The 15,064-nt window shown below is 40.6% G+C and overlaps 2 protein-coding genes and 1 long non-coding RNA gene across 3 annotated transcripts in view; all 3 read left to right on the top strand.

Annotated features, from left to right (window-relative positions):
- LOC135339285 (uncharacterized) overlaps positions 1-15,064 on the top strand; it is a gene marked incomplete in the record, with an annotated part of 254,087 nt that overhangs the window by 114,681 nt on the left and 124,342 nt on the right.
- LOC135340453 (uncharacterized) lies at positions 158-1,099 on the top strand. Its single transcript, XR_010396374.1, has 3 exons — positions 158-291; positions 372-512; positions 1,049-1,099. It is a non-coding gene; the product is annotated as an uncharacterized LOC135340453 (long non-coding RNA).
- Positions 9,464-14,525, top strand: LOC135342661 (uncharacterized). The gene is made up of 5 exons (XM_064539462.1): positions 9,464-10,158; positions 11,536-11,656; positions 11,989-12,129; positions 13,886-13,942; positions 14,482-14,525. Exons 1-5 carry the CDS (start codon positions 9,841-9,843, stop codon positions 14,523-14,525), a joined length of 681 nt encoding a protein of 226 aa, XP_064395532.1. The 5' UTR covers positions 9,464-9,840.

The raw sequence follows: 15,064 nt of genomic DNA, 5'->3' as shown, positions 1-15,064 counted from the left end.
ATTCAGCTGCATTTAAAACTGCACTGCACTGCGCTGCACTTAGTAGTACGTGCTTAGCTACTGTAGCTCCCTAGTTTACAGCATAGGTGAAGAATGCCTGCAACCAAGAGGTGGCACTTTGAGTTTCTCGTGGGTGGAGTCAGTGGTATCACTGTGTACAAGAATGGTGCAAGGATTAAGAGCTACAAACTCCCAAATCGCCCAGTCTTGGAAAGTGTATATTCAATAGGTACTCCTTCTACTAGAAAGACTTGTGATAAGGTTAAAGAATACCTAGATCAAGCCATTGAGGTAAGCTATAATGTATAACAATGTTGTAATTTTAGTAATAAGCACCACAGATATAATCCTGGTTTTTATTGGTCATACAGGTCACATTTAAATGCAAGACTACTGTGCTCCTGAACCGGAAGGAGTTTGAATGGAATAAATCAGCATTTTGTCGACTGTTGAGGCTGTCTCCTGGGGCGAGAGCAGTCGACTTCATTCAAGTCTTCAACCAACTGACAAAGGTATCATAATAATGTGTCTTGCCCATTTCTGCGTGATTGCTAAGGTGTACAACAGTTGATACAGTCCCTGTTTTCACATAGGAATAATGGGGGGGGGGGGTCATATAGATCCTTGTGATAGGGAAAATGTAATAATTGATGTACAATGCGTTTTTCATGTACATCACTTGTTTACATACATTGTACATAAAATTAACATAATAATAACTCTATATAATTATAAAGTTTACTTAATAATTATAGTATAGAGTTCATGTATGATCGCTAACCCACCAATATATAACCGTTCAAATTGCTGTCTGCATGCATGCTTATAATAATTATTATATACCCATGCATGCATCATGCGTGGGAAAACAGTTGAACATACAATCAGTGCATGGCAATCAATGTTTGTACGTGTGAATTCTATATCTTGACATCATGCACTGTATACAAACCTCGTGTTTATAATCTACACTAGCTAACCTGATAAGGTATTAAAATTGTTACAGCAGCTATATATATGTATGTACATATTCTTACTTTATCTACAGTTTAATTCTGACCGAGGCTTCTTAGTTCCTGTAAGCCCCCTGCCCACCAGTTCAGTATGTGGGTAGTACGTTTGTATACTGTCTAATTAAAACGCTATGCACGAAATGGCATGCATTTAACGTGCACATTGTTTTACAGCAAAAAAAGCTAAGCAGTACTTTGACAGAATACTGGATGAACTAGCCGGCTTATCTATTATAGTTAAAGTTGAGTAAAATACCAAAGATCGGCGACCACGTATAACTGATCACTTAGGTACCAGCGTTCGTGAAGACATCTACAACCTTTTTTTACCTACCAAAGTGTTTTGGCTTTGTCTATACGCTGCAAGTTTATTAATAACAACTAACTGCCATCATGTTGTGAGCTAAGCAATAGTAGAGTAACTACCGATATTCTCGGATTTCATACGTTAGCCACTATAATCATCAGACATGCACTGCCCCGCCCCTTCAGCACAAACAGTGTACCCCAGCGAACCATTATTTTTATGTGTATGTACATCTAGTCTCAGCAGCTAGCTTTTCTAAGCTATATATATACTCATCAAAGCATCTTGCAAGCAGAACTGGAAGTATCAGCACCACTGTAATTGTTCTTTAGGCATTATTCTATTTCTACTGGCTGGAATTTTTCCATGGAAAATTAGTAGGGTCTTACAATTTTGCAGTAGCATATTGATGCCAGCTCTGCTTGCAAGAGGCTTTTAATTGGATGAATAACTAGCTGCATAGACTAAATCTACATATATACACATACAAAGAAGCACCTATAGCCTCGATTCCAGGCCGAGTTGTTTCTAACTAGGCCTGGTGTTGATTGTATCTGGGCGTGGTTAGGAACCAAAAAACAAGAGATTTGCAAGAACAACACACCTGTCGACAAGGGCCAGCAGTGTTGGTCCTACCTACTAGTTTGTAGTCCATCCACAAAGGGCAGTGAGTGAAAGCAAGAAACTTGTCATACCATGTTGAAAACCATGGCAAAGACGTTTCTTCCTTCTGACAAGAGCTGGGCCTGTTCTGCAATGAGAGTGGGACCTTCTTGTGAAGCAGACAATGTATATGTTAATCTGAACAACTTAAACTTGCCATAGCTAGCTAGCTAGCTAGACAATCTATGGCTAGATTTTAGTTACTTCAGAGCATACACGGAGCTAAATTACGGTATTAAACTTATATATGGAGAGATATGACAGGAAACAAAGTGTGAAGAATCTCTGCTTTGGTTTCCAGTTCCTGTCACCCCCAGATACAATCAATACCACGCCGTGTTTTTAAACTTTGTTCTATTAAAAAAAAATTGGCCTGGGACCGAGGCTAAGAAGCACCACCATGATTAGCCGTTTGCAAAATTATAACCGCAGGCGGTATTTTATCGAGCAATTGTAACCCTAATTTATCCAGCAATGCATGGTTACATATTTATCCGGGATGCAACTCTATATACATCCAGCAGTCATTCAAACTGGTATTCATCCCTCGATGTTTAGGGTTAAACTTTATTCTGCGGCCTTTAATAGTATGCATGCGCATGGGCAGTAATTTAGAGACACTCAATCGTGGCTGAAATAATTATGGTCCTCATCTAGAAGTGAATGGGCGAAAGGATTGCTCCCTATACCTGGTGGATCGAGGCAGTGTGACAGCAAGGGACGATTGGTTTTTTGCAGAGAGTTGGATTTGGTCCTAGAGCTACTCCAGACTGACCTAAAAAAGTGTTGGTAGTTCTTTGTTTAATGTGCAACCGCGAGCGCTTAAAAAAGCTTCCACGTGCAGTTAATTGTGGCGTATAGGCAGAGGAGTAATACAAACTGCCGTGTGAAATATGGGTGTGTTCTGAGCTTAGCCTACTGGAATATCATTAAATTTAAATTTCTCAGTGCCTATTATGAGTGCTTAGATACAGTGGCCCTGAGGTATACACCTACTCCATTTTGCGTTTGCGGTTCATTTTGCAGTTCAACTGCGCTTTTGCAGCTCGCTTTTGCAGTTCGCTTTTGCAGTTCGCTTCTGCAATTGACTTTTGCAGTTGCTCAATCACACAATAATCACGTGACATCAAATGTAAGAAACAGGCAAGAAAATAATTATGCTGGCTAGCTAGCTGTGTCTAAGCTGTGTCTGTCTGTGTTTATCATGGCACATTTCTCTACGCAACAACTCAACGATATGGTAATATAACAGGATGTACATGTATGCAGACATTGAATACCCCATTTCAACATAATCTGTTGATAATCGAAATACTTTTACTAGTGGAGACCTTATAAATAATCGTTCAAACACAGACAGACACAGCAGATATTAGACACAGCTAGCTAGCCAGCATAATTATTCTCTTGCCTGTTTCTTATAAGAAATATGTTGTTGCAACATACATATCTAGGTGTTTATTATATAACGAGTATTGCAAGCGTGCGCTTGCTAATGCCTCTCGCCATGTTTTTGCTTTCGCTCAAAAGTATTAGAGTGTTATAGAAGAGGTAAATAATTTGCAATGTGCTTTGATTGTTTCACAAGAAAGGGGTGTCCACAGTTAATAGTGTATACTGTGAGTTTGTCAAAGGCACAGAGTAAGAGAGAATTTAAGCACAGACAGTAGTATAGCACAGTATAGTACATAAAGAAGCCGGCAGAAAGTGTGTATCTATCTATATTAATACTGAGAAGAAAAGACTTGTGTACATGTATCTATTGTTACCAGACTTGTGTACATGAATCTATTGTTATCTAGTCTATATGGTATTATTTGTTTTGTGGCTTACCGCTATATATACCAGGACCTCAAGAAAAAGAACATGAAGAAGTAAGTTGATTCTGCCACTGGATTCTCCAACATGTGGGGAGGAGCGCACATGCGCATTGCATCCACAGGAATAATTAAAGGGTGTGTCCAAAGAGATTAAGTTCACAATGGCTATACCAAGGGCGTTAGTCTGGGGGCCAGACCTAATAGCTCGGGGGCAAAATCAAGAGAGCTAGGATTAGGTCTGGAGGCTCTTGCAGCATTTCCGTGTGCTCTAGCGGAATGTGGCCAGAGCCAATGAAATGCATATCCTATGTCATGTGATTTTTTAACCCAATGAAATGCGAGTATTGCCTTTGTGGAATTTGGATTACAGCCAATGGAATTTAGATACAGCCAATGAAATGAGAGTATTGCTACATCTACTCCTTCTTTATAACCTCCAATATCACAGTCTCCTCCCTATTGACATTCCAAGAGCACACGGAAGTGCTGCAAGAGTCTCCAGACCTTCTTTCTCTCTTCCCCCTCCCCCCTCTGAGAAAAAGGTCTGGCCCCCAGACTACCAAGGGCGTATGAAGAGAAGAGGGCATGCAACTCACAATCTAAACTGCGTATGCGTCAAAAAACTGATGAGTCAGCAGGATATGCTATATTTAGCCAACCGCCCACTAGAGGAGGTTGGTCACGATTAATTAAGATTCACGTGAGCTTATGTTTCTATGTAAAAACTCCAAACTCATCCAAGCTGCTGAGTCGGCACATTTTATCTACTTTCTTCCATTAGCTTGTTTATCTCTCTTGTACCGTATAGCGGGAAATTTTCGCGGGTGCAAATTTTCGCTATTTGGCTCCCAGAGCCCTCAGCAGAAATTTTCGCGGATTTAATTTTCGTGTCAATGCCAATAAACCACACCCACCAATAGGTTTTGCACCTGCGTATACCGGTGCGTGGGAGTTTATCCCAGTTTTAATTTTCGCGTTGACTACTCTGCCCTCGAAAAACGCGAAAATTTGCACCCCACGAAAATTTCCCGCTATACGGTATAACATATCCTGTTAGTTTATAAGTCGTAGTAGTTTAACACTATGATTGCTATACCTGCTACATCAAGACAGGAGTCAAAGAAACCAAGGATTTGAGGCAACAACTCAAAGTTTGTGGTTTCTGGCTTGTTGCTTCTAGTACGACTATGCTACTCACTTTCTAGTGTCACTGAGCATTGTTAGCATCATTTACTACTAGTATAGAGAGCTACAATCTTCTGCAGTATGTTAGCTAGCTAGCTTAGCTAAAATAGCTACTTTCTCTGTAAGTTTCCGTATATCTTCACCGTGCACGCACAAAAACGGTGCACGTGCAATGCATTCTTTACTATTTTTAGATATAAAACCCCGCACATTTGTTTTCTGATAGATAGTAGTTGCATGCCCTCTTCTCTTCATACGCCCTTGACTATACTATATAGCTAGCTAGCTGTTTTAACAGATCTTTTCTGACTCTTGTAGCTAACAAAGAGCTAGCGCTTTAGTGCAAGGCTAACTCATGTGTTGAATAGAAAGTTTGTGCGAACAGATGATGCTATGAAAGATTCTGAAGAGACTGCAACAGCCTTCAATGTGAGTCAAACTAGCAATAACTCGAGAAAGAAGCTTTAGTTTGCTAATCCACGAATGAAAATCCAAGAGAACGTGGCTAGAAGCCTATAGAAGCTGTTAGTTTTCGTCGCATTGCAACCGTTGAGCAGTTACAGTTGGAACAGACACACACACAGACACACAGAAACACAGACAGCTTTACCCATATACCTCATGCGGCTACGCCTCGAGGCATAATTATGGTAACCTGTTTCTACAGGCTTGCCATCAGGTCTGTGCTTACAGTACTTCTTCATTTATTATGCCCTTAATGCTGTAAAATCATATTGATGAATAGAAAGCACATGTGATGTCACGTGATTGAGCAACTGCAAAAGTCAACTGCAAAAGTGAATTGCAAAAGCGAATTTCAATAGCGAATTTGTAGGCGTGGTCTAGCTCAGTTTCACTTGCTAGCTGCACCATTGAGAGTAGCCTCGATCCCAGGCCGCACTTCCCACTTCACTTAGGGAAGTGGGCCTGGTATCGACTGCTTGCGCATGCGCTAATATCCCCCCGGTATCTGGGGGCTTTGGATAACATCGTATAATGCTCAGTAAAACTATGACATCACAACGAACGGAAGTGGATTGAAGGAAGTAGATAGAAAGTTCGATTGAAGGTTTCTAGCCCATTGGATAGCATTCTCTGATAGCTACCCTTAGCCTGCTATGTTAACAAAAGACTCACAGCCTGCAACAGTGTGGATGACGATCGTCTGAACGGGGTGAAAACTGACAAGAGCCTATATGGACAGGCCACGCCCATTTAACACTAACTTTGGTGAAAGTCTACCAGAGGAGGAATGCCAGTGTCAAAAGGTCACTAATTAAAACACCACGTGGCCTATGTTTACATCTAAAACTGAGTTTACCCTCGCGCCCCTGAGTTTATACACCATCAATAGCTTGATCCTCTTTATAATCACAACAGAAATCGGTTGAGCTATCGCGCCCCAGAGGAAGCAGCTTGAGAGAGGAGATCCAGGATTTAATTGCAAACTTTGACCTTTTATTGCATTCTTCAAAACCACACGATATGGAAATTAGCCTTCCGTGGCTAGGGTATAAATGTTGATGTACTGGCTTGCTGCACTGGATAGACTAGGTATAGTAAGCTTTCTAAGCAGGCAAATAAAGAACAGAAGCGCTAAGCTGCTATATGCAGCAAAGGTCAAGAACCCAGAACAAGAATGTTTAATTCTTCATTAAACGTGACCCTATTGACCCTGGCGTTCCTCCTCTGAAAGTCTACTATAGACCCATTGCAGTGGGTGTGGTTATGACGCCACGCTTTGATATTTCAATGATAGCCGCCATTTTGGGGTACCACATCAAACAGACTTGTACAGTTTATAGTAGCCTCTATCCCAGCCCCTCTCACTAGAGGGCCTGGTAACCACCGTTTGCGCGTGGGTGGATTCAATAGTAAATTTGTTAGTAAAACTCTTTGTAATTTATCAATTAACCTTTTGTACTATGGTCACCCACGTGGTTGATTAAACTATTAGTGTCAAGAGAGAGAAATCGCCATCACAACTCTAGGCTCATACAAGGAGCACTGATCTTACTGAGATGGCATCAAACAAGCGTCTGGAAGCAAGTAGACTTGCCAGAGCCGGTAGGTACTGACAGAAAAACTCCCACTACTCTACCACAGTACAAAAGAAGACAAAACCTGACTTTTCAACACTGGAGAGAGCTTGAGCAAGAGCAGAACAGAAGTACAAGCCATCACAACAAAACTAGTCACTAGTCTAGGTCATAAATGTTGTAAGTAGCTGTGTTATTTTATTAAAACTACTGCAATGACATCATTGTAAAATATATAATATACTGACTAATTTACTAAGATATCTCGATCCCCAAGAATCTTGGGGCAATTGACGCATGCGCAGACAGTGTATACCAGGCCGTCTTTCTCAATTGAGAGCGGCCTGGAATCGAGGCTAAGTTTATAGGTAAAAATAGTACTTATATATTGTGGAAATCCTAGTAGTAGGGATAAAGACAAGAACTTCTACTGACTCCCAAGTGTCATCCCAAGTCAAAGCATAGATATATAGTAGAGGAAGGGGATTGGAAACGGGATCACGTGAGCTTATGCTTACAACGTAAGGCATCTGGGACCGTGCGCGTTGCAACCTATAGACACCTTGAGGTGTGATTTTACTGGTTTTGAGGTCAAGAGAAGCTTTTGAAAAGAAGCAAATGAGAGGATACTAGGTAAGTAAATGTATGAATAGCCTTAAAATTTGTCTTGAGGCATGGCTAGGTACAAAATGAAACATTATTACTAGCTAGAAGTTATGTTCACTCTTGGTAGCACACAAAATTTGAAGATTTTACAACACTTAGCTTCTTCTTTTTATTTGTGGGGTAAGAACTGACATATGAATTGGATCTATTGTAAATGAATGGTTACAGTAGTAGTACATGATGTTATTTTATTGCTTCAGCTATATATTGGAAGTGGGGATATCATACTTCTTGAGTTATTGACCGATTTGTTGATTTCCACTAGCCATCTTTGCGGGGTAGCATCTCCGTAACTAAGCTGAGATTATATTCGAGACTCGGCAATATTAAAGATCATGTCCATATTATTGCTTCCAATCCATTAGATTTTCTATTCATGCTCTGATTTTGTCACCGCAGTGTCGATGTGTGGCAAGAACTTGGACTGAGAAATCACTGGAAGAACATTGATAATTCATGTATAATTATGTTTAGACCATGCTTATACCTTATATTGATTGTTCATTGTTGTCTATGCATGATCATAAGCTTGCTTTAAGCTTTTAGTTTAGCATAAACTGCCATTAGTGCACAAAAAGTTTATTGCAAGCTCAGCACTTCAAGTTGCATCCATGGTCGCGGCTTGTAGCAAGGATCTAGGACGGTCCGTGTGAAATAGTGCTAATTGCCTGTGTTTCCAATCCCCTTCCTCTACTATCTATGGTCAAAGAGACAAAGAATTAGAGCTGAGCAGCCCGAGACATGGAGAATGGCTTGTGTATTTTCTGCAGTTTTGCTGTTCCTGTAACTTTTTCATGGAATGTTCAATTCAGTTCATACTTGCACACACATGTCACAAATCATATACAGTATGTAGCTAACACATAATTATAAACTTGAAAATAACTCTATGTCATTGCAATGTGCACATTTCCACTAGTACAGAGCCATCTCTTTTCACTTTTTGTTTTCAGCCGCATTTTGAAGGATCTAGCCCAATAATGATATCTAGCTTGTTCAGGTACTTCTTCTTGCCACCTTGGTCTTGTTTTAAAGATAAGTAACCTTCTACAAAGGGTATCTTTTTGGTGCTAAATACTAGCCAAATCGTGTTCATTGTATGTAAAAGTCTGTTACTGGTACCTCAAAATGGCTGACATTCCAATGACATCATTATTAATTACGTCACTGCAATAGGTCTATATATACAGCTGCAGAAGAAAATAGCTGGTACAACAAACCTACACGTACACAGCTCTGTCTCTAGCTAGCTAGCTAGCAGATTATTACGCGGGTGCATATAGTAACATTAGTGTGATTGAAACTGAAGTAAGGCTATTTCACAACAATATCCGTTTAGTAAGAATCTTATGTTTACATTTCTTAATGTTAAAATAATAATTCTCTTAATTCACAGTAACTCTGAAGGCGGCAGTGTGGTGAGTATTACACTTTATGTTGCAATGATAAACTCTCTACATTGTGTGTTTGTGCTGATAATGCGCTGACAATGTGTTTTGATAGCCCCCTCACGTAAGAATCTTTCAGTTCATAATTATGTTTGTACAAGTACTACATGTAGCTTCCTTGTTCACCTAAACTAGGAAGCACGTTTGTGTTCACTCATGAGCTGATGCTATGGTTTCGTATTAGCAACGTCCTGTGTTCATGTTTCAATATCCCCCTCATGATCAGTGACAACTATAATTACCGACATGTAGATACTGATTTTTATTAGTCATTTGAAGGTATATTTAGGTACTGCTACATGTACATGCATAGAATCATAAGAGTACCTACTCTTGATAGAATGGATGTGTGTTTTCACAGGTTGTTATTTCCACTATCAGATCCCTGGGGGGACAAGGCTAGACTTGTCTAGCCTTGTTTCAACAGAGACTGATTTGTGTGGGTGTTGCTTGAATAAGTAAATAATGTGTGTTGTCTACAGGATGTGGGTGCTTCAATAACATCGCAAGTAGCATTTTACGATGTCGCCCGCCCTGAGAACATGTCTTTAAGAGTCAACACAGTCAACTGAACTTCCACCAGGTTATGATGTCGTGCGTAAAGAGAACACGCAAGTTGAATACGAAACTATACCATTAGCTCTGACAGGCAAACGTACACCCACCACCAGTGAGAACCCTCCACCCCTTCCCCCTCCCATGATACGAGGAGACAGTGAGGTACCTGATCTACCACCCCCCTACAATCCTGCTGTGGATAACGAGAGTGTTGTTGTTATGTCAGTGGAGAGCTCTATCAGCCAGGGTGTGGAGAATCAGTCAGTAGATGAGGAAGTTGATGAGTCATTGAAGATAGATCTATCAGTCAGCGACACAGAACATGATGGTACTACAGAAGAGGCCATTGGTAGCTCTGAAGCTCAACCAGATGTCAACTGTGTAGACACAGTACAAGGTGCAGAGGGTGGAGCTGGTAACAATGACCATGGTGGACAAGAGGCAATGATCGCTGCGCAGGTGAGTGCTTTATAGTACAAGTAGAGGTTTTCTGTGACACTTTCTCCTTTGTCCCTTTTACAAGATTGTGGTTTTGTGTGGCGCATTTGTATACGTGTACATGCACACTACAATAATTCAGTAAAATCAGTATTTCATGCAAACATTTGCTAAATGAAACCGTGCATCAATATGTGCATGCATGGTTACAGCCCATTGAGCAGGATACAGCTGCATGTAGTATAATACCCATGTTGGTCATGTGTGTTTTTATGTGTGTTGTGTGTCAACACGCAGCACCTGGTGATCCTTAAGTGTGTAAGGAAAAGCACCTGTGGTACATTATTTAAGTGTGTCCAAATAAGCTCAAATGGACACAAAGCGCTCATTGTTACTTAATGCCAAGTATAGTTCTGTCCCGGCCTACCGTACACTGTAGCTCCGTTGCTTCATGCACGTACAATGCTACTTTTTTACCATTACCACCAATACCATTTTTCTATCTATACTGTATATGGTTTTCGGGGGTCAATAAAGATGTTACTATACTGTGTATTGTCTACAGGACGTGGGTGCCGCAATAATATCTCCAGTAGCACTCTACGATGTCGCCTGCCCTGAGCACATGTCTCTGGACTGCAACACAGACGATACACCTCCACCAGGTTATGACGTCATATGTAAAGAAAACATGCAAAGTCCTGAATACGAAACTATACCATTAGCTAAGGCAGGCGAACCTACATTCACCACTAGTGAGAACCTTCCCCCTCCCATGATACGAGGTTTGGACAACGATGTGGTGCTTACAGAGGAGACCACTAGCACTTCACAAGCAAAGAACGAGCGTACAGAGGATGGAGGTGACGATGGACTTGAGGCAATGATTACTGCACAAGTGAGGGCTATATGTATATACCTGTAGTGTGTAGACCAAGTAATGCTGTCTGTGATGTGGTACGTATTATACCCTAAATTTAATAGCTGCTTTTGGAGTCTCTCTTTGTCCCTTTTTGTGGGTACTTTATGTCTTTAATATGTGTACGTGAGAAATTGTACAGCTGTGTGTGCATAATGTGTAAGCCTTAATTACATGTATCAGCAAGTGTCTGGCAGTTGTACAGTGATTCCAGGGAAGGAAGCTCTGCATGTCAGAAGCCTCCGTGCTTGAATATAATGACATCTTTTATAGTAATAGTAATAATATCAGTGGGAAAGTACATATTACTAGTCTCAGTCTGTGTCACAATGTCCTCAGGACTGGATTCATGTACGTACGTTACAGGCATTGTGTGCCAGCGTAATTATAGTAGACAGGAAGTATTGTTTACTAAAATTAATTATTTTTGGCAAATTGACTTTACAGTAATTATTAGCACCTCACCCACTCCCACGCAGCACCAGTACACGCTGGTGGTTCCCAAACCAGCCAGCGGTGATGCCAAGGTGAAGAACTCATCCACCGTCATCTACTCTGAGGTGGACAAGGACAAACTCGTACCAGTCGTCCCACCACCAGGTACTTGTTCAGTATACAGTGGAGCCCCTGAATGATAACCTATTATAACCTGTTCGATTAATATTGTTTCAGGCAGACATTATTTTTGGCAAAGGTATCAAGTAGTATACATTTATAGTGAGAGAATAAATTTTGGGGATAGTGCTTACTACTACAGTACATATACGTGTCAGCTAATTCCCCAAGTGGAGACCGTTGGCTGTTTCATGTGTGTACATGTAGTGTAACTACAAAACTTTGTGCTTGTAGTTTTCGAAACTAGTTGGACTACTTTCATCATGAGAGGCCAGATATCTCAATAACTTGTACATGTGTTATGCCCTGTCCTGTAGTTGCCAAAGCACAAGGGCAGTACATTCCGGTGGAGACCAGGCCAGCCAGCAGTGATGCCAAGGTGATGGACTCCACCAAGGTCGTCTATGTCCAGGTGGACAAGGACAAACTGAAACCAGTCGACCTGAACGACCCACCAGGTAGGTCACTCTTATCCACTCTGAATATACCTTCTGACCTAATTCCTACCTACCTACTTATTCTTTGGAAGTGTTTGTTGTTTTTAGAGCGTCTTTATCACAATACTCATTCCCTTACCTGCCGACTAAACGGAAAATGAATCTCAAAAGCCATCTTTGGAAGTGTTTGTTGTTTTTTAGAGCGTCTTTATCACATTACTCATTCCCTTACCTGCCGACTAAACGGAAAATGAATCTCAAAAGCCAGTCAAGTTTATCGCCTCTAGTGCTGTTTTGGGTGTTTATAAGTTATAGTTAGAACATGGGCATGAGGTATCTATGTGTTATAGTGTCCCAAAGCTCAAGGGATGAGGGACACTATAACCATAGATACCGAATGCACATGTTCTAACTGATTTAGATCCCAAAACCTATTGGCTACTATAAATGCACTAGCTTAGCAACAGTCTACCTATATAAACAGCCAACCTAGCAACTGCATCATTATTCTTTTAAACTAATATCTGAAGTTGGCATCTCTGTGTCTCTATTCAAGTCAACCCTGTTCCTAGACTGGCGGCGACAGCCCCTCGTGTACCGCGAGGGACTGGCAAACTGTCTATCAGTCACTCGTCTCAGCTGCAACGAGCATTGCAGCCTATCAGATTGCTCAACGTCATATTAGCCCTGTAATTGTAACCGCACTTACACTTCAGGGGATTCAGTGCATTCCATAGTAGCTGAATCTCATAGCAAAATTTAACCACATTATCTATAACGATATTCATGTTTAGTAGTGTCATACGATCTATTAAACTTCCGCTGAGACGAGTGACTGATAGGCAGTTTGCCAGTCGCTCGCGCTACACGCTCGGGCGGCTGTCGCCGCCAGTCTACCCTGTTCCTTCATCTCAGCTTCATGGACAAAATGATAGTCCTAGCTCCACCCACAAAACGGAAACATCCAGCTCCTCCCCCAGTTTTGCAGCAAACAAGCCCAGCACACTTCCCAAGAAACGAGCGGCTCGTACTACTCTCACAAAGCAAAAGGAAGACACCTAAGCTATAATTTGCAGCAAACAAGCCCAGCAAACGAGCAGCTCCTATACTACTCTTGAACAAAGCGAAAGGAACTTTAGGAAGAAGCCAAAACTAGAATCCCAGCACTTCCATACATCTAGCTCCTCCCCCATGCAGCCTTGCAGCAAAAAAAGCACAGCACACTGCCCAAAAAACGAGCGTCTCCTACTACTCTCGAACAAAGCCAAAAAAAGAAACTAGAGCTTCTCTCTTTCATTCTAGTTCTGTTATTATTATTATTACTAGACAAACAATCTAGCTACAATAATTTTTATGTTATTACAGTCATGTGTATCTTCTTGTAAATCACAATACAATAATTATGTACAATGTTGTAGTTTGTATAGCCCAGAGCAATCTATAGTACCGTACTATAGCTCATAGTTCCCTGCTAAATACACTCAAATGGGATCTAATGTTATTATATCAATATTCCCTACCGCATTCAAGTGTCATCCTTTCAGGGGTGAAAATTTACCTCCACATATACATGTATATAAATAAGGTTTCCTATAGATACAATATTAAAGGAAATATTTCTCTTATTCGGTACGTGATTGGATGTTTACTCTTATACATTGTAATTGTATTCGTGCATGTTTTCTTAGAGGACATTTTTCCCTTATTTGGTGCTTTATAGATTCACTGTTGTTCAGTTGTAGTCCATGAAACAACTTTCATTGTGTCCCCTCTCCAGCTCTTCCACCACGACGCCCTGTCACTACTGAGGAGCTGCACACAGAGAAGACACTAGGTGGGTGGTTAGTATACTTATAGCGGGTAATTTTCATGGGGAAAATATTCGTGGTTTTCGTGGTTGAAGGTCTGCATGACCACGAATATTTTACCCACGAATGAAGTATTTTACCCCCTGAAAATTACCCGCTATAATTATGGTACTTACACGAAGTAGTTTTTAGAGTGGACACCACATAAATTATTGTCTTGTTTTCTAATGTATTGTACAATGTAAGTCACTTTAAACTGTGGGAAATTAAATGTTGGCACTGTCGTTCGTCAAGTGGTAGTTAATACAATGTTGTGATTGGTTCCACATTACACTAATTCCCAAGAGTTCATGAATAGAGCAGATGTATCATTTATGATTTATGATTGTGTGTACAAGTGTAATATTGAAAACATTACTTGTGACTCTAAGAAACATACATTTATATAATTAGGTTTCCTATGCAATATTAGAGGAAATGTTTCTCTTATTCGGTGGATGTTTACTGCTAATTGTATTCTTGTGTTTTCTTAGAGGACATTTTTCCCTCATTTGGTCCTTTTTAGATTCACTGTTCAGTTGTAGTATGACCAGTAATTGTAGTCCATGAAACAACTTTCACTGTCTCCTCTCCAGCCCTTCCACCACGACGCCCTGTCACTAATACTGAGGAGCTGCACACAGAGAAGACACTAGGTGTGTGGTTAGTACTTACATGCTGCAATACCATATAGCGGGTAATTTTCATGGGGTAAAATGCAAATATGTCAATATGTCCTTTGGAAGCGAAGCGTACTATATGTACTATACATCTGTTTATTATTCTCAACCAATATCTCCCTCCAGCCCTTGCACCACGACAACGCCATCCACCCCCACTACCCATCCACCAGACGTCCTTAATAACTGTGTGAGAACATAATAACTTCAAATAACTTACTCGGCAGATTAGGCACATGCACCTCTTTATATTAAATGTAATTTACTAACACGTACATTGCACTGCTGCTTGTGGCATGTAGATGACAATGCTGTTATTGCTGCTTTAAATTTCTTCTGACTCTTCATGGGTTGTATCGAATATCGGTAGAAACTGGATGGTCTATGCATGCATGCATGCTCTAAATCGATTCAAGTTATATAATTATT

This window comes from Halichondria panicea, chromosome 1 (genome assembly GCF_963675165.1).
Source record: "Halichondria panicea chromosome 1, odHalPani1.1, whole genome shotgun sequence".
Lineage (NCBI taxonomy): Eukaryota > Metazoa > Porifera > Demospongiae > Suberitida > Halichondriidae > Halichondria > Halichondria panicea.
Note: the sequence above shows the minus strand (reverse complement) of the source record. Positions and strands in the feature narration are given on the sequence as shown.